The following is a 24190-nucleotide window of genomic DNA, read 5'->3' as shown; positions in this document are numbered from 1 at the left end:
AAGGAAGGAAGAACTAGCATCTAGGAGTGGGCCTCCCCTGGTGGGCTCCTCCCCTCCCCCCTGAAATGGCTTGTCCTAAGATGTCCTACCAGTTGGCTCCTGAATCTTATTGGCAAGCACACTGCCTTTATATAAGGGCAGCAAACTTAGAAGCTTCTCCTGTCAGTCAGCCCCTAAAAGGATTTGGCACTGGGATGGAAGGCCAGGCCAGGCTGCCCTGCAGGCAGCTGTGGCCAGGCCTCCCAAGTGGCTCTTGGCCAGTCTGCCCTGCTCCTGGGTGCCAGTAGCCACCCAAATGAATACAGACTGAAGCAGGTATAGGATTTCAGGGAAGTGATAGAAAGCATTGCCTTTGGCTTTTTGTGCTCAGCTTCTTTCACATTAGAAAGGAAAGCTGGCAGAAATGAACTAAAGTGGGGTCAAAAAAGAAAGAATGTAAGAGAATGGAGGTTAGCCTGATGGTGTGCCTTCTACCTCATTGAACTACTCAACCTTGGTGGCTCGGCTGCAGCAGGGACAGATCAGGACGGAGGTGGGGGTGAGGCACACTGGACCTCCTTCCAGGGTTCCTCCAGGGCTGGGTCCTAGAACTCCAACCCCACCCAGCCTTGCACTAGCAGAAAAGTAACACTTCACCCATCTTGATGGATTTGGTCTAGCTTCAGGCCTGATGAAGAGCTGCTGGGAGGAGAGCACGTTTGTCCCTGCTGGAGATGGCATTAACTAGGCATTGGGGTGCCTCCCCCACCCATCTCTAACTGTCTGGGGTCAGCCTCTGAAGGGGACACATCAGAATATAACAGACCTGCCAGGACAGTAGCTCTGAACTTGAGCTGTATCTTGGAATCACCTGGGGAGGAAAATACTAATGCCAGGGTCCTGCACCTACAGAATTGCATGTAATTTGTCTGCGGTGCAGTCAAGAGTCAGAAATTTTAAAATCACCCTACCTGTTTCTAATGTATATATAGGCTTGGAGCCTTAGTACTCAAAGTGTGGTCTGCAGACCATAGTACAGGCATTACCGCAGAGTCTTAAAATGCAGACCCTACCCCAGACTTACCGAATTAGAATCTGTACTTTATCAGGATGTAATGGGGGACACTCATGATCCTGCCACATGGTCTTGTGCTGAGGGTTCAGGTGGGAGATGCTGGTCAGGGCCGAGCACGGTCAGCACTCAGCACATGGTGGCTATGATGGTGCTGCTGGGCAGGCAGAGGAGGGTGGTGATAGGGCTGCAGGCTGCTTCTCTCAGCTGTGTCTCTAACGTCATCATTTTCAATGTCATTTCAGCCTTTCCAGGAGACTGGACCCCAAGGAACCCCTGGGTAGCCAGAGAGCAGCTTCCCCAACCCCGAAGCAGGCTCCTACTACTGCTCCTGGCCACGAGAGCCCCCGGGAGACGAGGGCGCAGGGCCCAGCAGGCCAGGAGGCTGATGGCCCCCGCAGGACGCTGCAGGTAGACAGCAGGACGCAGAGATCAGGGCGGTCCCCCTCTGTGTCACCGGACAGAGGCAGCACCCCCACATCACCCTACTCCGTCCCCCAGATCGCCCCTCTTCCCAGCAGCACGCTGTGTCCCATATGTAAGACCTCGGACCTCACGTCGGCCCCCAACCAGCCAAACTTCAACACCTGCACCCAGTGTCACAACAAGGTCTGCAACCAGTGTGGGTTCAACCCCAACCCTCACCTCACCCAGGTAACCACCTCTGCGCCGCTCCCCCACCTACCTTCCCACACCTCCCCTGGTTCCCTTCCCCTCTGTCACCAACTCTTTTTTTCTTCCTCATTTCCCTTGGTCACCAGCATCTGTGTCTTTTTGGAGTCATGTTCTGGCTCCAGATGTAGCGAGAACAAGGCCTGGCCTCAGATCCCCTGAGGGATTTTCAAACCTCCTGAAAGCATGGGCAGAGTCCCAGAGTAGAATGCTTTCTCACCTGGTCCACGTTTGACCTGGAAAAATGGCACTGAGAGGGCCAAAGACTTTCTTATGGACAACTTTCCCCAATGGATACCCATTTGGAGAGGGCCCTAAGCAACTTCAGGGCCCCCACAGAGGCAAATTTCCCTAGCTCTAGGCCAGCCTGTCCCTCACAGTGGGCCCTGGAGGGGGATGCTGGTGAGGGAAGCCAGGTGTTAGGGGAGGCAGGAAACTGCCTTCAACCCGGTCTCTGGAAAGCTCCTCCTCTGGGCTCCCATTCCAGTTAGCTCGGGCAGAGCAGCTACCCATCCCCAAAGAAACAACCTTGGGGTAGAGACCCAGGTTGGGGGACAAGCCTTCATAATGGGTGACAGTGTCCTACACTCACCAAGAGGCCACTACAGGACCATTTCCATGAGATTGGCCTCCTTGCTGCTCCCTAGGACCCTGGGTCTACAGCCACACCCTGGGTTTGTTCAGGATGCTTTGTGTTGCTGTGGGAGGCTCAGCCAAGCCCCCAGAGGCTCTCTGGTGACCTGGAGGCAGGCTTCTCCAGTGCACTAGCTGAGCTGGGGTCATGCCTTTGAAATGAGCTGAGTGGGTTTGCTGGCTTTCTCTCTCCCTCTTCTTCTGGGGCAACCCATAGGAGGCTCTGGTCCTCCCCGCAGGGCTCTGCCCTTGGGCAAGATGCAGGCACAGGCATGGCTGTCTCTGGGCTTATCAGCAGCAGGAGCTGTTGGGACCACATGGGTGGGGGCATGAGTGAGAATAATTGTTCGCAGGTCGGGGTCTATTTGTGATATGAGGTCCTGTGGGTGTGGGACGTGTGGTTTGCGAGAGGTAAGTGTGAGATTCCGAGGAAGGAGCTGCTGGTGTGGGGAGATGACTCAGTGCATTTGGAGTCATTCCTGGAGTGTGGGGGCTTCCTGAGGAGGCGCGCACACTCGTGATTATTACATCTGGGATTAGAAACGGCCCATCCCTGCGCAGATCTGTTAGGTAAGTGTGTGCTCTTGAGTATGTAGAAGTGTGATTAAGGCCAAGGCCGCTTACCTGTGCATTTCTGCCAGGAGGAGCCAGAAGCACCTGGCCCTGCAGGAGTCGGGAGGCTTGGCAGGCACAGATGAGAGGTATCACAGGGGGCGTTCCCCCCTTGTGCTGGCCTTGCCCTCTGGATTCCAGCCTCTCAGAGATGCTAACTTGAACTGCAGGACCTGAACAACGTTGGGCGGGGTGGGCAGAGAGCAAGGGAGAGCCGCACACAGTGGCACCAGTTTCCTGGGGGGCATCCGGTCCTTACCACACAGTGGGCTCCTCCAAGCCCAGGACCGTCGGCGAGGTGGGAAGGGAGCCAGCCTTTGACTGTGCCTAGAAAAACAGCAGAGTGGGAGGACACCCAGTCCATCTGCTTCCTTGTGCTGGGAGGAAGCTGAGGCTCTGGGCCAGGAGGAAAGGGGCCGGCAGCTTCCTGCAGACTCAGTTTGGAGGAGAGCAGGCCTCCTGGGCCGGTACTTCAAGCACGTGCCGGACAATGGTTCTTCATAGTGAGCCTGATCAGGGCCTTCAGTGTCCGAGGGGCACCGCAGAGCTCCACGGCACGGCTGTGGTGGGCAGACTTTCCCAGACTGGCTTTCACGGAACATGAGAGCTGCTGTTCCATGGCATCCAGTTTGGGAAATGCTGACCTGGTCCATTCTCCAGGTTCTCACCGGGTGAGTGCTTCTTTCTGCTGAAGTCTCCAAGCAAAACCTTCCCTTCTCCACGGTTGGCTTTTAGTGATGTTCCTGTCAAGGAAAAGGAACCTTCGGCACATATTCCTGAGGGACTGGCAGGGCCTAATTCTTGAGTCAGAGCAGGTGCCCTTTGTCACTTTGCTAACAGCAGATTTGCCTCCCTGGTCATGCTTCTACATGATGAGAAAACAAGTTGGCAGGTTTTACTGATAGACCCACCCTGGCCAGATCACATCTGTTCTGGCACCTCTCTAACTTGACGCTCTGAGGGACCCTGCCTAGGGCTGGGAGGTTGTGCCTGAAATGGCTAGTGTGGCCATGCTGAGCCCTGGTTGAGAGGAGCTGGCAGTCTGGGGCTTGCACCCTGCCTGAAGGTCACGGAAACCTCCTTCTGAGGACATGGCAGCAGGATGCATTGTTCAGCCATCCTGGAGGGGGACAAGGGCCACACAAGTGCCATTCAGGGTTTCATGGCCTCTCTGAGGCTGCTAGTGAAACAGCCCTTGGTTCTTTGGAAATGAGACCAGGGAAGATGGGCCTTTTTTCATGTGTGTCACAACTAGAGCATCACTGGCTGGTTTGTAAGTCAAGTTGCAGCCCAGGTTAGGAGTGTGATAGAGCTGCTGTGCTGAAGGCTCCATGAGGACAAATGAGCAGAAAGGAGGGGAAAGATTGGCACCCCTGGGCCGATGGTCCCCGGAACGCCGCATTTTATTTTTCTATCTCATGACATCTGTCAGGGTCTTTTCCTTTGCAGGAATAGCAGACCAGGTCTGGAGATGAGACTCACTCACATGCAGGCAGAACAGTCAGCCCCACTTGGCCAGAGCCATGTCTGAGATCTGGAGCCACTGCTTCTCTGGCTCGTGGACCCGAACTTCCCCTGTCAGCCCTGGGGCTGCCTGATGGGAACTACACTCACAGACACGGCGCTCGCTGTTCTGCCCATGCCCAGGTTGGCCAGCTCCTGAGGCTGTGATGTCATGATAGGAAGATGCCTGCCCGTGAACTTCGCTGGGGCTCTGAGTGCCTGGAGCACATGGAGACTGCGTGGAAGTCAGGGAAGGAGCTCAGCGCACCCCCTGTTTACAGAAGAGGAGACCAAGTCTTCAGAAGTCTTGGCTTCTTCTGGGTCATCCTGGAGCCAAAGAGCTGGGGGCCCCAGAACCAGTAGCTGGGTGTCCCATTTCCCCCCAGGGCCTCCAGCCCCATGTTCTCCATCCACAGTTCATTTTTGCTCAGGCTGAGGATGGTTCAGAACAAGCAGGGTCACCTGGCCCCTCTTCATGATGGAGTCTGTTTCTTCCTGGGGTTCTCTAGTCCTGGAGCTCAGGGCAGGTAAATAATTTAACCTGTTGAAACCATGACAAAAGACTGGGGGTTTCCTTGTGGGGTCCGAACATTTCTCACTATGTGCAAGAGACCATCCCTGTGAAGATGTACTGACCAGGAAGCCAGGGGTGTTAGCATGAAGCTCATCTAGTGCCCAGTGATGGGGAGAAGTCAGGAAGATTGTTCTCCTCTGCTCTCCCTAGATGTGGGTCCTTAAACAAGTACCTCAAGGTTCTGAATGTCATGTTTCTCCAGAAGTGAAGCAGGGGTCCAGGGACCAGCCTCAGTGGCTTCGTTGATGCTCCAAGCCTGCTGAGGCACCTCTCTGCTCTTCAGTGACTAATATTCAGGCCTGCCACCCCTTTCTCCTCCGGGAGGGAGACCCTTATTACACTCGACAGGCCCCTGTTCTGACAGCTGGGAGAGGAGACAAGGCATGGCCATGAGCCCGCTAGGTGGAGGGTAGGAAGTCAAGGTTGGGGTGAGCAGTGGGGATGGGAGGGGGCTGCTGGCAAATATGAGCGGTGGCCTGGGGCAGGCATAGCCCATCTCTGCCAACCCTCTCAGAGGCCTCCCAGCCCCAGCAGCACATCCTAGCCTGGCACTTTGCCAGATGTGAATCTGTCCTTGCCCTAGGAACAGTATCACAGGAGTGAGTGGGGCTGATGACATCTGTGCTTCCAGAGTGCCACCTAAATCCAGCCTGCACCTGTGAGGCCTGCCCTCTGCCCCTGGGGGGAGTGGCAACAGGACTGCCAGCCCATCCCCAGCCTTCCAGGTCCAGGTCGCCCATCTCTCCCCGCCTCCCTTGCTCTAGTCAGAATCGCTTATAAAACCCTCTGAGAAAACTACGGAAGAGCGATCATGGCCTTTCCTCACCTGTTCTAAGGTATAGACTTTGCTGAGATCAAACCAAGGATGTTGAATCTCCTGTGCCCCCCACCCCCACCCCACCCCCACTGGCAAGCCTTGGGCTCAGGCACTTACCCAGGGTGGGCGGTGTGGAGAAGGGAGGGTGACGACGCAATGGTCACAGTCCTCTTCCTCTACTGCCTGCACCCACTCCTTCCCAGCACTCTGGGCCTGGGGCACCAGATGGCTCGGGGGTGGTGCTGGGACTGCAGCACAGATCCCTTCGCTGCAGCCGCCAGCCTTGCCCTCTTCCTCTGCTCCCTCCTGGCCACACTGCCACCTGGGCCCGTGAGGAATGAGGAGCAGATGTTAGAAGGACATGGATCGGCAGTGGGCTGAGGAGAGGCAAAGGTGTCCTCCTCCTTCCTGGAGGAGGTGGAGGAGGTGGCTTCTGCATAGGTGCCCAGCCTTCTCCTCCCCACCTCCAGGGGGCAGACATACACCTAGTCCTTGGGCAGTTGGCTTTGCAGTAGTCACTTTGACCCAAACAGTCTCCAAGTCAGTAGGGAAATGCCCCCTTTCTCTAAGCTTCAGCCAGCCCTGCTGCCAGTCCACGCTCCCAGGAGACAGGACCCTCAGCCTCCCTGCTTGGATCACTTCAGGGTGGAGGCCAGAGCCCCTGGGGACCTGCGGGAAAGGCAGCTGTGCGGGAGCGGGGGTTGACTCACAGCTGGGGCCACCAGGCATGGAACGCTAACTTTTAGCTATGAAAAGGGGGCTGTAAAGTTACCGTAAAATTAATTCGGAACAGAAAATATGAAATTTTATTCCTAAAACACCTGCTTTTATACTTGAGGGCAAAATAAACAGAATGAAAAGAGAATGGACTAAAAATGGTAGCAAAAGGAGAAATAAATAAAATGGGAACAGGGAGAAGGGACAAGAGGGTGGAGGCAGGAAGTAGACAAGGTGGAGAAAGGCAGAGGCAGGAAGAGGCAGAGGAGGAAAGCTCTGTGGAGTAACCAGTGGCTGGCTGGTAGCCTGTTGGTTCTGCTGTTTCTCCTACCTCTTTTTTTTAAAGATTTTTATTGGGGAATTGAGGGAAGGGGAACAGACAAGTTGCTGTCCTTTTTTTGTTCTTCAGTCTAGTTGTGGAGGACGTTGCTTCACTGGCCCAAGTTGGCGCCATCATTGCACTCTTCCCAGGCGAGGCAGATCAGTCGCCAGCTTCTGGACGGCAGCTCACGGCAGCTGCTGGCTACACACGGTAGCCCATGGCAACCCACTGCCACAGGGGCTGCAGCCTATGCCATCACAGCAGCCCAGCTCCAGGTTTAGCTGTTGTTCAGCATCTTAGCTGTGGAGGGCAGTGTCACTGGCCTTTATGTAGGACCCAAACTGGGGCCCTCTGGTGTCCCAAGCCAGTTCTTAACCAATGTGCCACTCGGCTGGCCCTCTCCTACCGCTTTAGCTCCATCTTTGGTCTGGGCAGGCCTGCTTGTGTCCACTCAGTCAGGGGGCGGCTTGCCCTCTCCCTTCTTTTCTCAGCCTTTCCTCCTTCCAGAAACGCTCTTTGAGTCCTTATGCTAAGCCAGGAATTGCCCTTGATCCTGGAGAATCGGGTCGAGCTGAAGCAGACTTGTTGCTCAGCCCTGTGGAGCCTGCAGGCCAGTGGGAGGGGCAGCACTTGCACCAATAACCACACAAACAAACACGTAGACACACCTGGGGCCAGAGCTGAGGAGGGCCAGGAGGAAGGCTGGAGCAGGGCTTGGTGTGAAGCTGCGACATGGCTCTTGGGGGCTTCTTCAAGAAGGGAAATTAGGCTGCAGGATGTTAGACTGAAGCTGGACTGGAGACAGGTAGAGGCAGGGGGGGCCTGAGGGGAAGTGCCTGGTCCACGCAAGGGCCTAGAGCAAGCCAGGTCCAGGGTGGCTGGGGTGCCACAGCTAGGACCAGAGGGCGTGCAGATCCTGCTGGGTCTCTAGATGTGCTTTCAGGGGTTTTGGAAGGTGGCATTGGGAAGGTCAGATGTAGAAATAGATAATGGTGATGGTTGCTCAACATTATGGATGTAATTAATGGCACTGAATGGTATACTTACATGGTTAAGATGGCAAATTCTACATAATGTCTCTCTCCATCGTTCTCCATATATATATATATAAACAACACCCACCGCACCCCTCTGGCTGCTGGGTGGAGAGCAGCCCACAGGGGCAGGGGTGGGTTTCCGGGAGCAGGCTGGGGCTGGGTGACGGGGTGGAGAGCTGCAGCAGACTCCTGGCATGTTTTGGAGGCCAATAGACAGGTTTGGGAAATGTACTGGTATTGGGGTGGACAGAGATGGAGCATTTTTCTCTTTGGGCCTGTGAGCACCCAGGTGGAGTCTGGCAGGCTGACAACAGTCACAAGCATATATTGACAGCAGTATACTTCCCACTGAACACTTCAGCAAGCATATCGTTAACTCGAGTATTTGTTTAAGGTTTTCTTAAAGGTAATGTTTACACAGCATGAAATGTACAAAGCTTAAGTGTACCATTCAGTGAGCTTGGAGGGAAGCATGCACCTGTGCCATTCAGACCCCTCTATCAAGACAGACAATGTCCCCATCACCCAGAAAGTCCCTTCAGGCCCTGCCCCTGTCCTTCCTCGCCCCTCCGCCAGACAGCTGCTGCTCTGATTTTTATCCACCATTGTTGGGAGCTGGCTGGGATCAGCCAGGGACACTGAGGCTTTAGGTTGGCAAGCTTGGGTCTCCAGGTAGATACAGGCCTGGGGTGAGCAGCCTTGGAGCAGTTTGGTGGGGACCTGTGGGACGGTGCTTCTGTCTTAAACTGCTTTCAGACAACGCAAGTGCAAACAGTAAAGACCCCAGCTTGCTGACAGGAAAAGCTTATGGACTAAGGGACTCAGTTGCTTATGGACTACGGACTTGCAGTTTGAACATACATCACCACTCTGGGACTTTCCACCATGGACCTGCTTCACATGCTTGGGACTTTCTACTGTGGACTTGTAGACAGTTTCTATTTGCTTCAGTTTAACCTTGTCTAGCTGTATCATTGGTTTATATTGTGTGTAACATAGCTTGTTGCTGAGGAGAAATTGTTTCTCCTCAGCCCATGAGTTTTAGCTTAAGGAATCGCTCCCTAGAATGAGGAAATCGCTTCCCCTTAAGAATCTTGTATGCCCAATAAACGAGGTCTCAGTTTTGCCACCAGCAGACTGAGTCCCTCCTGTCCCCGCACTTTGTCTCTCTTCTCTTTTATTTCTCGTCTCCCACCCAGTCCTCTCAGGGACCCGTTTGGTGCGCTCCTGGCTGATGAGCCAGGGGCGGTCGGTTGAGCGAGCTGGTCTCGTTCACACCATGCACGAGTTCTGCCCATGCCAGAACTTCATATAAACGAACCCTACAGAGTGCACTCTTCTGTAAAGGCTTCTTTCTCTCAGCACCGAGTTTCCTGAGGTTCATCCATGTGGACAACTCTGGAGAAGCCTAGCTGAGAAGGAGCAGAGGGCACAGACAGTAACTAGGGAAGCTATGCAGATAGGAGAGGTTCTGAAAAGCAGGAGACAACAACATGAGTTCTGAGACGACAGGGATGCCTAGGGGTGTGGGAGATGGGGCACGAATGAAGGAGTGGGACCCCCCGAAGAGGCAGGTCTAAAGCCTGAGTGTGGCGGAAGCGCCTACTGTGTGGCTCCTCTGTAAGACGTTGGAAGCAGGGCTAACATTTGAGCCAAAAAGCATGGGAGGGGGACAGAAGAAACTGAACCAGCCATTGTGGCAAAAAGCTTCCTGGAGAGATGGGGTGAGTTAACCAGGCAGCTGTGGGGGCTCAGGAGAGGTTAGGACATAAGCTAATTTACAGTGGAGCCCATTAGCCTGGGGCCCATTCAGCTGCTTGGAGAAAAGGCAAACAGTTGGGTCAAGTTCTGAAGCAGACACAGGTCAAGAGAGTGCAGACATTTCACAGAGCGACTGGGATGACAGACCAGATTCAGCTGGGTGGGAAGAGATGTGGAGGCAGAGGACCACGGATGAAACTAAAGCGGAGGGTCAGGGGGTGAGGTCTCCACAAGGCCTCAGGGCTGCTGGGGAATGACCTAGAAGGCTGGAGGGGGACAGGGGCAGGGCCATTTTGGAGGAGACGCAGTTTAGGGTGATGGTGAGGGTGAGACTGAGGGATAGAGGCATCGGGTGGGGAGAAGGGTAGGAAAGCCAAGGGCTGAACCCCAAGGGCCCCAGGGATTCTAAAGAGCTGCTGAGGCATCCAGGAAGTGCAGCTCCTGAAGAGGAGTGTGGGGAAGGGGTGTAGGGGAGTGGGCCTGGTCACGGACAGGAGATTTTACAGGGCAAGTGGATGGGCCTGGAGAGAGGAGGGGAAGCATGTGTGTACCTGGAGATCAGCGAGGGAACGGATTCTCTTCCTTTCTTGGAGCTCCACTTTCAGCCTCCACTCCCCAAATCCGGCCTCGGATGTTGGGCAGGTTTCCAGGGCCTCCCTCAGGATCTTGACCTGATGAGATTGGCGCCGGCCTCCCCTGTGAGCCAGGCCTGGCTGATCTGACTCTGGACCAGTGTGCCCTGCACTACAGGACTTACGGTGCCTGCCCTGAAGCCTGAGGCCAGATTGTTGGCAGACTTGAGGCAGCTGGATGCTGGATTGGGCAGGTGATGTGTCCAATGCCATGGACAGAGCAAGGGCTCAGGCCAGCCCTGGTTTCCTCCTCTGGCCCACCCTGGTCCAGGGGCCACAGTGGGAGATGTACCCCTATCGAGGCCCAGCTAGTGACTCGGCCTGGTGTCACCCTGGCTGGTGGCACCCTCCCAGGAACCTCTGGATTTGGCACCAGCAAGGAAGGCTCGTTTATAAGCTGTTTCTGTGATGTTTCAACTTGTACCAAAGTGGAAAAAAGCATGAATGCGGCATCAGGCATGATGTCAGTGCAGCGTGATCTGACACTGAATGGCTGCTCTCCCAGGGAGGGCTGGGCCTTGGAGGCAAAGCCGCTGCTGTCCTGCTCTCTGCAGGAAGGCAGGCTAAGTGACGTCTGCAACCCTCCCTTCCTAGCTGGTGGGGAGGTGGGAGAGGAGGGTAGAAAGAGCACCTGTTACTGCTGGGGGCCCCCAGAGCTTCCTGGCAGCCATGGAGGTGGCAGTGAGGCAGGCGCCACCCCGGAGCAGAAGCAGTCTCCCTGGGCAGCATCATTTGGGGCCAGACATGGCAAGCAAGGCTGGATCCCATCCTCTGGGGTCTAAATACAGGATGGTAAGCTTCAGTGTCACCAGTATCCCTGTGAGAAAAATGTACAAGCCCCTTGTAAGAACTGTCCCCAATCCCCTTCCTGTCCCAGAGCCCAGTGTAGGGAGCAGCAGGGAGTGGCCACTGCAGACAGATCAAGGCTGGCTGCTCATTCAACGTATGGTTCCCAGAGCCCCCAGCCTGGTCCCCAGGCCTCTGCTAGGCAGTGCCACCTTAGCTACCCTTCTGCCCATTGAACAGTCCGAGTAAGGGAGCAGCTGAGAGCGGCTCTTCCCAGGGGAAAAGTCCCTTCAGAGCCACAGAGTCCACAGGGCCCTGCCTTTCTGAATCCCCAGCAGGCTCCTGGCAGACCGGGCAGTGGCTCGCTATGGGAAGCCACTTCCTGTGGCTCCTGCTTCCGCTGCCTCCAAACTACTTCTTGGCCTGAATACCACCCTGAGCCTTTCCATTCCTACAGCTGCCCAGACCCCTGCTGGGCTGAGGTCCATGGGCGCCCATGGAGGCCCCTTCCAGCCCCCTGAGATGGCAGGATGGCTTCCTTGCTGGTGAGAAGGGTCAGCTTGACAAAAGCTAGTGTCTGGCAGGGCCATCTGCCTCAAGGTAGCCCTGGGAAGTCCCCTTAGCTCTGCTGTTGGCTCTTAGGACATGAGGTCTGTGGCTGGTGGCCTGCCCATTACCTGGCCATGTGCCAGGTCAGGTTCATGAACATCAAGACCCTAAGAGAGGTTTCCTGTTACACTGGTAGAAGACCATTCCCTCTCATTCTGGTGGCAGCCGGCTTGGGGTGGGGGGCAAGGAGCCACAGGCACTGTGTACAGTTGAGGAAGATTCACTGCTGCTGGCCCCAGGGCCAGGGGAATCTGCCACAGGCCTGGCCACGTAGACCCAGCCTAGGCAAGCAGGTAGGCTGGGGGTATACAGCCATCTCTCTCCCTGCCCAGTGAACAGTCTCCATCCCCTAACACCGGGGTGAGGACCTCAGAGTAGGGAGGAAGAGGCCAAGGATGAGCCCATCCCAGCAAGCTCCTGGCTGTCCATGACAGAGGCAGGGAGGGAAGGCTTGCTGGATTCAGAGAGCTCCCCCAGCCAGTGTCCTCCTGGGCAGGCCTTGCATGCTGGACCTATCTGCCTGGACCTGAGCCTGGGAGGGACTGGGGGAGGGCGTGGTCAAGGCTTCTTGCTGCCTGGAAGAGGCTGGATAGAAATAGCTGCACCCATCTGGGCGATGAGTCACCAAGGGGCATTTCAGCCGTTTTTTGGAGAGGTTCTATTTTAGGCGAGATGCCTGTTGACAGCTTGGGTGACGGGGGCTGGGTAAGGGAAAGTTCTGCAGTTAGTGAAGGAGCTTTAGCATATGCCTCCCCCTTATTCAACCCTGTCCAGAACCCAAGGGAGGGTCACCCTGAAGTCCCAGGATAAGAAGCCTTACCTACCAGATCCCTCTTCTCAGGAAGTTCCATCTCATGGCATGCTGCAGCCCGTAGGTGCATGACAGAGATAGGCGTCAGGTGTGGGCTGGGCGCCTACCACAGGAACTGAGTTTGTGGCTGTCATCCTGGGCCAGAGCTTGGACCTCCCCTTAGGAGGGTAACCCCTTCACAGGGTACCTCTGAGGGTGAGGAGAGACAGCTTGCCCTTGGGAGCTCCCACTTTGATGGGAGCAAGCCTTACCCCCACCCCAAGGATGACCTTTCTCAGGGGGTCTTTGGACTGAGTCCCAGGGACACAAATTGTTTCCTCTGTGGCTTTCTCTGTCCAAATGTAGACAAAGCTGCCTTGGGTCTTAAGAAGCTTCTGGGTGAGTGAACAGCTCCCACCTGGGGGTGGCATCATACCCTGGTGCTTTGGCATCACTGTTCTTGGGTTTCCAGAGGTGGGCTTGGTCTTTGAGGGCTCTGCCAGTGTTTTGCAGGGGTGACTTCTAGACCCATGACTTGACTTGCGCGAGGCTGAGTGGCCTTTGGAAGAGGCAGGAGTGCAGAAGGCACCAGGCTCCAGGCTCCAAGTCACAAGCCCCGCAGGGCTGTCGGGGCCGTCTTGCCAGCAGTACCACTTCCTAGCTGGGTAACCATTCGAGCATGACGCTAAATCCTATCAGACGCTGGTTTTCTCTACTGTGAAGACAAAATGAGAGACTGCCTGTGATCATACCCTTGTGTAGTGCTGGGCACAAAGGGACGCTCACCAAAGTACATATTCTCCCCTTCCTCAGATGCTGCTCTTGGGCCACTGGGCAGGACAGCCGAGCCCAGGCTCCCCAGAGGGCAGGTCACCCGCAGCACAGCAGCCACACAGCCCTGAGGCCTTCAGGCAGAGCGCAAGGCTGGAGGCACCCCTAAGGGTGTACAGAAGGGGTTTTCTGCCCCACGGATCAGACTGGACTTTTTCCTGGTGACTGGGCCACCAAGGTGCTTTTACAACCGCTGGCTGCAACTATAGATGGGAGCAGTCTTGGCCTCCGGCCTCGACTCTAGTTGAGGAGGAGGAAGGAGACACCTCATCAAGGCACCGGATCTCCAATCTATCTTGTGGCCGTGGCCTTGTGGGAGCTGTGCCCCCATTGATAGGTTGTCAGGATTAATCCCATGAGCAAGCCAGTCTGGAATGAGCCCTGATCTGTGCCACACACTGTGCATAGTCCTGAGAGCACCTCACCAAGGGCTCATGGAGGGACAGGAGGTATCCAAGGAAACAGACCCATGGATTACTTTAGGAAGAATTAGTCCTGTGAAGAAAATAAACTGGGTGATTAGATACAAAGCTCATGGCAGGTAATTTAGACTGTGTGGCCAGGGAAGATTCTGATAGGGAAGTGACACTTGATCTGAGACTCACACAACTAGCTGGGCCCAGGGGCAGAGGGGGTCGTGAGTGCAAAGGCCCTGGTACAGAAGTGAACTCAGAGCACCACTTGGCAGGACAGGAGGCCCAGCGTGTCTGGGGTGAGACAGCTCAGGGGAGATGGCAGGAATGGAGACCAGAGAAAGGTGTAGGCTGGGGTAGATGGGGGCCTCCAGGGGCCATGGTGCAGTGTCCCCGTGGGAAGAGTGATAGGAATCCACTAGAGGGATGTGAGCCTATTGGTGATGTGCTCTGATTCATCTGTGAAAGAAAAAAATATTATCGGCGCATGTAACTGAAAGCCCAAGGCTACACTTAAGGCATAACTGAATCCAGAGAATTAAACGAAGTTGTCAGATCTGCCCCTTTCTCTTTGTCTTGGCCCCACCTCTGACTGTCTGTTGACTTCATTCTTAGTATCTCTCTGCATGTTGCAAAAAAGGCTACTGACCTTCCAAGCCAACATCCTTCTGACTGGTAACCCAGAAGACAAAAGGCCCTCTCTCCTATTCATTTGCCGTGCAACAGGGACGGGCTCTGATTGGCCCTGTTTACAAGGTCACATGCCCATCCCTGCACCACTAGCTAAACCACTGACTGGCCCAACTTGAATCACGCGCCCACTTTACTCAGGGAGAGGTTGATGACAGGGAGAAACTACACATCTGTCGTGTGAATAGCAACACATGTCTTATTTATTTTGATGGCACAAATTATCCCATTTTCTTAAAAAAGTTGTCTTAAGGAACAAAAAGGGCTTATTTCATTCTACTTACACTGTCACTTACATTGCATTACTTTGTTCTCAAGATTTTTCATATCCCTTGTCTCTTTAGCTCTGTGCTCCAGGATAGGAATCATAATTTCTTTTTATTTCCTATGCCTCCCTCTCCCACCCTCTTCATGTATTTATTCTCTCTGTAAGTTTCTACTGAATTCCTATTGGACCAGCACTGCTAGGGCTTGCTTACCCTTGTTTATATTTTAAAAGAGCCCTCTGTGTGGTAATGGCCTGAAGGGGCAGCATGGGAAGGAGAGTGACCAGTGGTTGTTGGGGTCATCTGACCAGGAGGATGGTGGCATGGACTGGTGAGGCAGATGTGGGTGGCATAATGTACACTGATCCGGGGCACAGCCAGGGGGAGGTTGGGAGAACTCTTGAACAGGAGGGTCTGGCAGGCAGTGGGTTGGTGGCTGCGGGTGGGATGGGTGTGTGTGTGACTGCTTCTGCTCTGCTTCATGTGCCTGGCAGCTCCTAGCGGGCAGGGCAGTGCCATCTGCCCTTTCAGCCCTGCCACCTGAGCAGGGCTTGTTGCTCCTGCCTGTGCTAGGAACTCACCCTGGCTGCTATGGGGCCTGCAGTGACCTGGGCCAGGGGTACCACTGACCATGATGCTTCCTCCTCAGGTAAAGGAATGGCTCTGTCTGAACTGCCAGATGCAGAGGGCTCTGGGGATGGACATGACCACCGCGCCTCGCTCCAAGAGCCAGCAGCAGCTGCATTCCCCGGCCCTGTCTCCTGCCCACTCCCCAGCCAAACAGCCCCTGGGGAAGCCGGAGCAAGAGAGGTCACGGGGCCCTGGGGGACCACAGTCTGGCCCCCGCCAGGCTGAGACAGCCAGGGCCACCTCAGTGCCGGGGCCTGCCCAAGCAGCTGCCCCTCCAGAGGTGGGGAGGGTGTCTCCTCAGCCCCCTCATCCCGTCAAGCCTTCCACAGCTGAGCCCAGGCCACCTGTAGGAGAGACCCTGGCCAAAAGTGCCACCACAGTGCCCTCTGGGCCTGGTGCTGCTGAGCAGACCCAGGAGGGCCTCACTGGGAAGCTCTTTGGCCTCGGTGCATCGCTGTTGACCCAGGCAAGTACCCTCATGTCTGTGCAGCCTGAGGCCGAAGCCCAGGGCCAGCCTGCCCCCAGCAAGGGGCCGCCCAAGATCGTCTTCAGTGATGCCAGCAAAGAGGCTGGCCCAAGACCCCCAGGCTCAGGACCCGGGCCTGGGCCAGCACCTGGAGCCAAAACTGAGCCTGCAGCTAGAACAGGTCCTGGACCAGGGCCTGGAGCCCTGGCGAGAACTGCGGGAACAACCAGCCCAAAACATGGCAGAGCAGAGCACCAGGCAGTGTCCAAGGCTACTGCCAAGCCAAAGACCATGCCGAAGGAAAGGGCCACCTGCCCACTGTGCCAAGCCGAGCTCAACGTGGGCAGCAAGGGCCCTGCCAACTATAACACCTGCACTACCTGCAAGCTCCAGGTGTGCAACCTATGTGGCTTCAACCCGACGCCCCACCTGGTGGAGGTAAGAGAGCTGGACCAAGCATGTTCCCTTGGGCCTTGGTGAGGGGCCAAGGCCTGGGGTCACGGGGGACGGAAGGTATGGGAGCCAGAAAGGGCTGCAGAGAGCTGGGTCTGCAGCAGTCGTAGGGCTATGCTCCCTTTTCTGTCCCTGCCCTAGGTCTGTCCTTCCACTCAGAGACCTAACTGGCACAGTGGATGGGGTAATGGTGCCACTGCCTCTGGCTGGCTGACCAGTACCCTGAGGCTGGTCTCAGAGGTATCCAGGCTCAGGAGTCCCTGAACTGGCCTCCCCATTCCCAGCTATCATGGGCATGGCCCTGATGAAATGTGCCAACCTCCTCTGCTCAGGTAGGAAGAACCTGAGGTCCCCCCTTGCCCTTGGTCTGTGACCCTCACAGGGGGTTGAAGGGTTGTTAGGCAGAGGGCTGTGCCGCTGTACCCAGGGCAGGGGAGACTTTCTCACAGCGGGGCAGGCCATGTCCCACTGGCCAGTCTCTAGCCCAGCCAGGTGGTCTCATCCGTTCATTCCTTTCAGGGGTTGTTATTGTTGGGGAGTTGATATCCACTAGTCAAAGCCACAGCCTTTGGTCCAGGTGTTTCCTCCTGGCTGGGCCTGGCTCGCCTCGGGGCTGCTTGTGGGGACGCTCAGATACTGTTCTTTCCCACAGGAAAGCTTGAGAGAGTGCTGGAGTTAGGGCCTGTCTCTCTGCAGTTTCTGCTCTAGAGAAGGGTGCTGGGCACTGAACAGAGCTGGGTGGAAAGGAGCAGGATGCCCAGCCTGGAAAGCTTAGCTGGTGTGGAGGTACTCTGGCAGAACTGGACCATCCCTGCCCCTGGGGCCTGCTTCTGACCCTCCCCTTACCCACTCTGCCTTGCTCAGGGCCACCCAGATGACCCCTACCTTGGTTGCCTTGGACATAGCTGGGTGTGTCCCCTTCTGTGGCATGCCCTTGGGGTCTGTGATTGGCTCATCTTGGCAGGTGGATGTGCCCCCCCTGCTGTGTCATGTCAGGAGATGGTCAAGCCAAGGCCCCACCTGAGCCCTTGGGGCTCCTGGGCTGAACCATGCATGGCAGGTGGCAGGGCAGGGGAGTGTGGAGTGCAGACCACTGCTGACCCAGGATGGCACAACAGAGGAGATCATGGTGTTGCCATGGTCTATGTGGCACCTTGTTCTGACTTGCCTTGGACCAGGCCTCCATGGGAGCTGCCCAGTGTGATGAGGAAGACTGCTTTGGCTGCCGCAGGCCATACTTTCCAACATGCAGGGAGGGCAGCCCTAAGCAAGACAAGCCACCCCCTCATGTGATGCCCACGTGGCCCTCCAGGCCCCACACTGTCCCTTTTCCAAGCCCTAGGTCCAGTGGCTCACTGGAGGACAGGGGCCTGGCTGACCAGGGTGGGAAAGAGATACCAAGGAGTCACCACAGGGCGAGAGGCGCTCCAGCAGACAGGCTGCCGGGCACTGGCTTACTGCCAGTTGGATGTGATCCCTGTTGGACCACTGAGGTGGCCCAGCCCACAGGACCCTCAGCCCCAGACACCTCCCGGCCTGCATTTCCTCATTAAGCAGGATATGCAGAGTGGAGAGGGAAACTGTCCCTGTCCAGGAGTGTAAACGTTCCCGACAGTTCCTTTCAGTAGCCGCTGGGCCAGGCCTGGGAAAGTGCTGATTCAGCCCAAACAGAAGTGTCTCAGTCACAGGCTGGCTCTGGATGAGTGTCGGGATTCTGATCTAAACCTCTCGTTAGCTGCTTGGTTCTCGTGTTCCTGGACTCCAGAGCCTCTGCCTCTCAATGGCCCACATTGCCCCCTGCCTCACCCCCTCCATGCCCTTCCACGGCTACCTCCTTGACCAGAACCACCCTCGCCGCCGCAGGATCTGCTGATTCCACGGGCCTGACAGCAAAGCTGCGGGGCACCCTGGTCCTAGTGCCTCCCACCCTCGGCCCTCTGCTTCCCCGCCTCCCGCTCTTCCCGGCAGTCAGAGGGTGGCCCAGCTTCTCTCTTGTCCTTTCTCCTCATGGCTCTGCCTGTTAATGCTGCTGTCCCCAGAGGGCCTATGGCAGTTCCTGTGGAAGGTGTGGCTGGGCCACCACCATCCACCATCAGATACACAAGCTGGCAGCCTGGGGTCATCCTCAGCTTCCCTTCTCTTACTCAGCACCCACTCCAGGAACCATCCTCCGCACTGTCACTAGAACTTGACCTCTCCTCTACATCCTCATGGCCACGGCCCTAGTCAAGCCCTTGTCCTCCCTCACCCAGACAATGACCAAAACCTCTTGGCTCTGACTGCCTTGGGTCTGGCAAGGGGCTGGTGGGGAGGGCCCGGTGTTTGGTGTGTCACCTCCCTTCCCTCCCACCAGCATTGTTGCTTTTCTTCACTTGGGCCCTAACCAGACCCTGGGCTGTCTTTGACGCGCCCCCGCCCCCCTCAGTGAATGGCCACTTGGCATTCGGAGCCATTTGGTGCTTCCCTGTGACCTACTTAGTGTGTTCTTGGTTAGAGGCCCCTGATCTTTCAATCAGTCTCCTGCTTCCAGACACATCCTGTCTTGCAAGTGAGGTGGCAGGGCCAGCAGGTCTTTCCCCAGGTCCAAGGCTAAGGTCTGCCCTGGCTGTCTCTGCTATACTTAGCCTGAATAAGTCCAGCCCGCCAGGCTTGGGATGACTGTGCTGTCTGTGCACAGTATGAGGGAGGGACGGAGCAGGAGAGCCCCACTGCCAGTTCCCACAGGCCTCTTAGTCCTGCTGCAGCTCCACCTGAGGCCGGAGCCAGCTGTCTAGGCTGCCAGATTGGGAATTTTCCTCAACATCTCTGAAATGCAAAAATCTTTTTACCTTCTTTCCAGACAGGGAGTCCAGAGCACACAATGGAAGAGGCAGTAAAACTAGATCCCTTTTCCCTTTGAAATTTCCTCTGGGGGAAAAAAACCACAGTGCTATTTAGTGAGTCATTTCATAATTAAGAGTTGTTGATTCTAAATTTTTTACCTATTTATCTTTTTGAAGGATAATAGTACCCTCTGGCTTAATTTTTAATTGGCTTTCAGTTCCAAATAGAGTTTGTGAAGAAATTAGTGGAATTGGAATGGTTGCAGTAACACTGCCAGTTTCTTATAATAATTGCCAAAGTACAAGCCGTATCCTAGAGAAGTCAGACCTCCCTGGGCAAAGGACCTGACACCTTTGATATGTGGGGCTGGGCTGGGTTTCTTTGGGGCAGGCACTGCAGCGCAGGCATCAGGCAAGAGGCCAGCAGCTGTCTCTACTATAGACCGGCTTCAGGCTACCTCTTGGGAAGTGACCTCAGGGAACCCAGCCTCTTCCCATGTGCAATGGGGCGATAGTACTCCCGCTTAGGTTTCTCTGAGAACCAGGTGAGATGCCATACCTCAGATACTTATGCAAGGTCCACGGTCCAACACACTTTCAGCCCTCGGGAATTGGAACCAGAGTGTCCTGAAAAAGAGGCTCTGTGGTGGGAAGAAAGCGTCCCCACCAGCCCCCCACTCTCTGGGTGTGAATCGACCCTGTGGCCAGTGCAAGACCCTGGCCTCATGAGGGATGGTTCACAGGGAATGAAACATTTGGTACTGGAGCACGAGGGGAGCACAGCCCAGCCGCAAAGGCACACATTAGGGATATCAGGGAGGATGCCTCTTATTGGAGGCAGGGGCTCAGAAAAGAAGAGCTTACACATGTCTGGGGACAGGGACGGGCAGTATCACGGAATCAAGAGAGGAACAATAGGGCCAGTAATGGTCATGCTATGGGTCCAGGGTCCAAGTCTTGGGCCCTTTACCACTGGGCATCCTTTTCTCTGGAATCCTCATCCACTGCCCCCTGGTCTGGCAGTGAGGCTGGGTGTATGTTGGGCCAGGCAGCTGGCCATAGGCTGTGGGTTGGGCTGGTTTCACTCTAACCAGACTGACACATAGGCCAGTTCCACATATAAAGAGACTGTGACCTTCAGGGTCATTGAGATGACGGCAGACAATGCAGGGAGGATGCCCAGCTTCCAGTGCAGCCTTGCTGGGTTCCCTTGGCCCATAAGACAGAGTAGCCAGTGGTCCCCAAAGGCAGCCAGGCTTACCCGCCTGTGGGATACCCCACCAGCTGTCTCAGACAACTCACTTTCCTTTCCTCACCCTGAGCTCACAGAGCTCCATCTGATGGTGTGAGCACCTACACTTCTCACCTTTAGGTACCGATTGCCTTTGGGGGATTCCTACCTTCCTGCCCTCAGAAAGGACTTGGGCAGAGGAGGCAAGGCAAAAGCGATAATCAGAGCCTCCCATTGTCCTTTCTCAGGTCGAGATCATCACCTGCCCACTTGCCACAGGGGACAGGCAGAGGGTGGCTGGGTGAGGGAGACTGAGAGAGAGAACGTGCAAGTGAAGGAATGAATGAGGAAATAAACACTGAAGGGAAAGAGTGAATGAGTGGATGAGCAATGGAATGAATGAGCAGGGCCGGGGTAGGGCATTTGGGGAGCGGGGGGCAGAGATGAGAGCAGAGTGAATACAGAAATGGGCTTCAGCAGCTATGTTCCAGCCCCCAGGCACAGAGTTTGCACGGCCTGCCTCCCACCACATCCTCATTCCCCAGAAGACGTGGGCCTGAGCCGGGCCTCCCCTGGTTCCACCCCTATGGGCCCCAATGCCCTGTACCCTTCTCCCTCTACCCCCGGAGGGCTGGAGAAGGGCCTTCAGCAGCCAGGCCAGGTGTTTATTTTTAGCTCTTACTTCACATGCCTTCCCCTGCCTGCTCTCTCCCTCTTTTCGCTCGCTCTCTCTCTCTCTCTCTCTCTCTCTCTCTCTCTCTCTCTCTATCTCTATCTCTATTATTAGTTTCAGGCTGCTCTCCCTCTGCTGTAGCCGAGCCAGGAGCAAGAGGGCCAACTGGGCAGCCCCTTCTGCAGCCTGGCCCCCTCCATGAGTAAGCATGGGAAGGAACAGAGCCCCCGGGGAGCATGTGACCACAGGTGCCATGCTCTGCTGAGGGTTGGGCCTCCGGGCTCAGGTAAGCAGGCTGCTTCAGGGGCTGGCTCTCAGCCCTTGGCATTACATCCTCCTCCTCTCTCCAGGCCACCCTTCCAAGGTGCCTGTGTGTCATCTGGACTATTGCTTCTGAGGTGGGATCTGCAGGCGAGAGGTGGGGTTCAGAGGTTTGCCCAGCCACCAAGGTGAGCAGGGCAGATGACCTAACCTTGAGAGGCCTAACCTGGGATGACTGTGTGTAGGGACCCAAGGTGTTGCCTTGGGCCAGCCCCACTCTGGGCCTAGATTCTAACCCCATCGTGATCTTGGGGCTGGGAAAGACACTGTTTGCTCATTTCCAGAACTCTCTTGCCCTCTGCCTATACCCCTCCCACCTGTCCAGGGCCTTTGAGCCATCTCACAGTCCTCTGTGACATGGGGGAATTTTCATTGTGTCCCCAGGTGGTGCTGGGGGCATGTGGGTGGGATTCCTACCTCAGACTCTGTGCTCTCCCATGCCCTAACCATCTCAGGGCTTGGCCTCGGCCTGTCCAAGGCTCTTCTCCAGGCACCTCTAGGGGTGGACCCTACCAGGCCAAGTGAGCCCAAGGCCCAGCAAGTAGCCAGCACCCATTGCCTTATCAGAGTGGGGGGAGGTCCATAAAGCACCAGATAAGGTCCAAGGGAGTCAGCCGTGGTGCTAGAGCCAGCAGCAGGGTGAGTAGATGGAGGACCTCTGAAGGGTCTCCCTCCATAGCTGGGCCCCTCTGCCCAGGACCTGAGTGTGGGACTGGGTCTCAGGGCAGAATCAGAGCTCCAGTCTCAGGCCCTGAATAGCAAGCCAGTGGAGCAGGCCTATCGCTCAACACACACCAAGGCCCTGCCACCTGTCTGCCTGGCCTCTGCTGAGACCCAGGGCAGAGATGTGTGTGGCTCTGTGGGCAGGAAAACTGAACAGAATCATTGACATGGCATTTTCTATGGTGGCCTGAGGATGCCAGGCTGAGAGCAGACACCCTGTGGGTATCATACTTCCAAGGCTGTACTGGGCTAGGGTCTGACTTGGGCCTGGGGGCAGTGTGTGAGGTAAGGGCACTGAGGTTGCTGGCCCTTGGGGCTGGGGAGGACCAAGGGCCGCCTCCTTACCCTGTCTCCTAGATCTTGTGACCCTGTGGTTCTTTGTCCTGTGGTTCTCCTGATGGCCCATCCTAGTGACCAAGCTGTTGGTGGGGGCATGAGTGGGCACCTGGGAGGGTGGGCTCGTCCTGGGTGAGAGCAGGCACAGGTGTGGGCTGTGACCTTCATTCCCGACCCTCCCCCTTGTGGGCCAGGGCAGGCCTCAAGTCATGCCAAGGAGGGGCCCTGGCTCTGGAGAAGCTCCTGGGAGAAAGCTCGCCAGCCTCTGACCTGCTGCAGGAATCAGTCCTCAGGCCTGGGATGCTTAGCCCACCCCTGTGCAGACCGCTGGAGCTGGGGGCTTTGAGCCGGTTTCTGGTGTTCTGGCCGCTTTACCCTTGGTACCCCTGCCATACTTGGAATGACCTGTTAGGGGCTGCAGGCTCCAGGAAGGCTGCATGCCAGCCCCTGTGTCTGTCCTAGTTATCACTGTGTCTCCAGCCTGACACAGAGTGGGTGACTCTGAGAGTAGTGGACTAATGGTTGAGGATTTAATCCCAGCCCAGCTCTGGAAGAAGCAACACTCTTGGTCTAAGGGCTGGCACACAGTCCCATTCAGAGGACAGCCCAGAGCCCTGGGGGCATGAGGAAGCTTCCACTTGAGGGTCTTTGCTGGCCTTAGACAAAGTGACTTGAGCTAGGGGTTGTGAGCAGAAGGGGCTGCTCAGCCCCATCCTAACCCCAAGCAGGGTTTCTCCCAGACAGTCTCCCCTGGCCCCAGGAGTCAGCACCCTCTCCGCACAGCCCTTGCTTGGGAAAGGTGTGGGGAAGGATGGTGTGTGAGATGAGGGCTGGGAGGTGGGGAGGGGCCATGCATCCAGGAGGTGCCCCCTGTCTGACACCATTCCTGGTCTGCAGGGGCTCGGCCGTCCACTGCTGGGCTCCGAACTATCCCCCAGGGGCTGTCCACTGCCTGGGGTGGGCCCAGCTCCTCCTCTTGTCCAGACTCTGTGTCACTTGTAGCCTGCCTTCCCCTACAGCTCTCCCTGTCTGGCCAGGCGAAAAGCTCTCTGTGGGGTAAGGAAGGGACCCTTCTTTTGGGTTCATCATTTTAACTCTTATGTGCATCTAAAGAATCTGGAAGTCTGTCATTTGGGGACAACAAGTCTATCAGTCTTTTTCTCCTCATGCCTTTGATATCATGCTTTGGAAGATTTTCTCCTCAAGTTTACAGAAATAGTCACGGAAATATTCCTTGAGTGCTTCATTATCTGTAATTTCACCAACTCCCCTCCCCTCCTGTTTCCTTACAGAAAACCGAGTGGCTCTGTCTGAACTGCCAAACTAAGCGGCTACTGGAGGGCAGCCTGGGAGAGCCGACCCCACTACCACTGCCCACCTCACAGCAGCCCCCCGTAGGGGCCCCTCAACGTGCGGCTGGAACAGCCCCTCTGAAGCAGAAAGGGCCGCAGGGGTTGGGCCAGCCATCAGGCCCCCTGCCTGCCAAGGCCAGTCCCCTGCCCACCAAGGCCAGCCCCCAGGCCAAGCCCCTCAGGGCTTCTGAACCTAGCAGGACCCCGAGCAGTGCCCAGGAAAAGAAAACAGGAGTCCCAGCTAAAGCTGAGCCCATGCCGAAACCACCTCCAGAGACTACACTGCCCCCTGGGACCCCTAAAGCAAAGACTGGAGTGCGGAGGACTGAACCTGCCACCCCTGTCATCAAGGCCGTTCCAGAAGCCCCCAAGGGTGGGGAGGCAGAGGTCAGTCCCATTTGCTTTCCAGGGACCCTAGCTCTCAGGTGAGACAGTCTAGGGAAGGGCTTGGCTCCCTGGGGGGCTGG

At 56.2% G+C, this 24190-nt stretch overlaps 1 protein-coding gene across 2 annotated transcripts in view; it reads left to right on the top strand.

The window, feature by feature from the left end:
* The window catches only part of BSN (bassoon presynaptic cytomatrix protein), a 101409-nt gene that overhangs the window by 57115 nt on the left and 20104 nt on the right, over nt 1-24190 (top strand). For both annotated transcript variants that reach the window (XM_019631685.1, XM_019631693.1), the window contains exons 2-4: nt 1297-1705; nt 15366-16250; nt 23664-24110. In XM_019631685.1, coding sequence (XP_019487230.1) covers nt 1297-1705; nt 15366-16250; nt 23664-24110 — 1741 coding nt within the window. The remainder of the gene's footprint in view (nt 1-1296; nt 1706-15365; nt 16251-23663; nt 24111-24190) is intronic.

This window comes from Hipposideros armiger, unplaced genomic scaffold (genome assembly GCF_001890085.2).
Source record: "Hipposideros armiger isolate ML-2016 unplaced genomic scaffold, ASM189008v1 scaffold_18, whole genome shotgun sequence".
Classification (NCBI taxonomy): domain Eukaryota; kingdom Metazoa; phylum Chordata; class Mammalia; order Chiroptera; family Hipposideridae; genus Hipposideros; species Hipposideros armiger.
The sequence above is the reverse complement of the archived record's forward strand: the minus strand, read 5'-3'. Positions and strand labels throughout refer to the sequence as shown.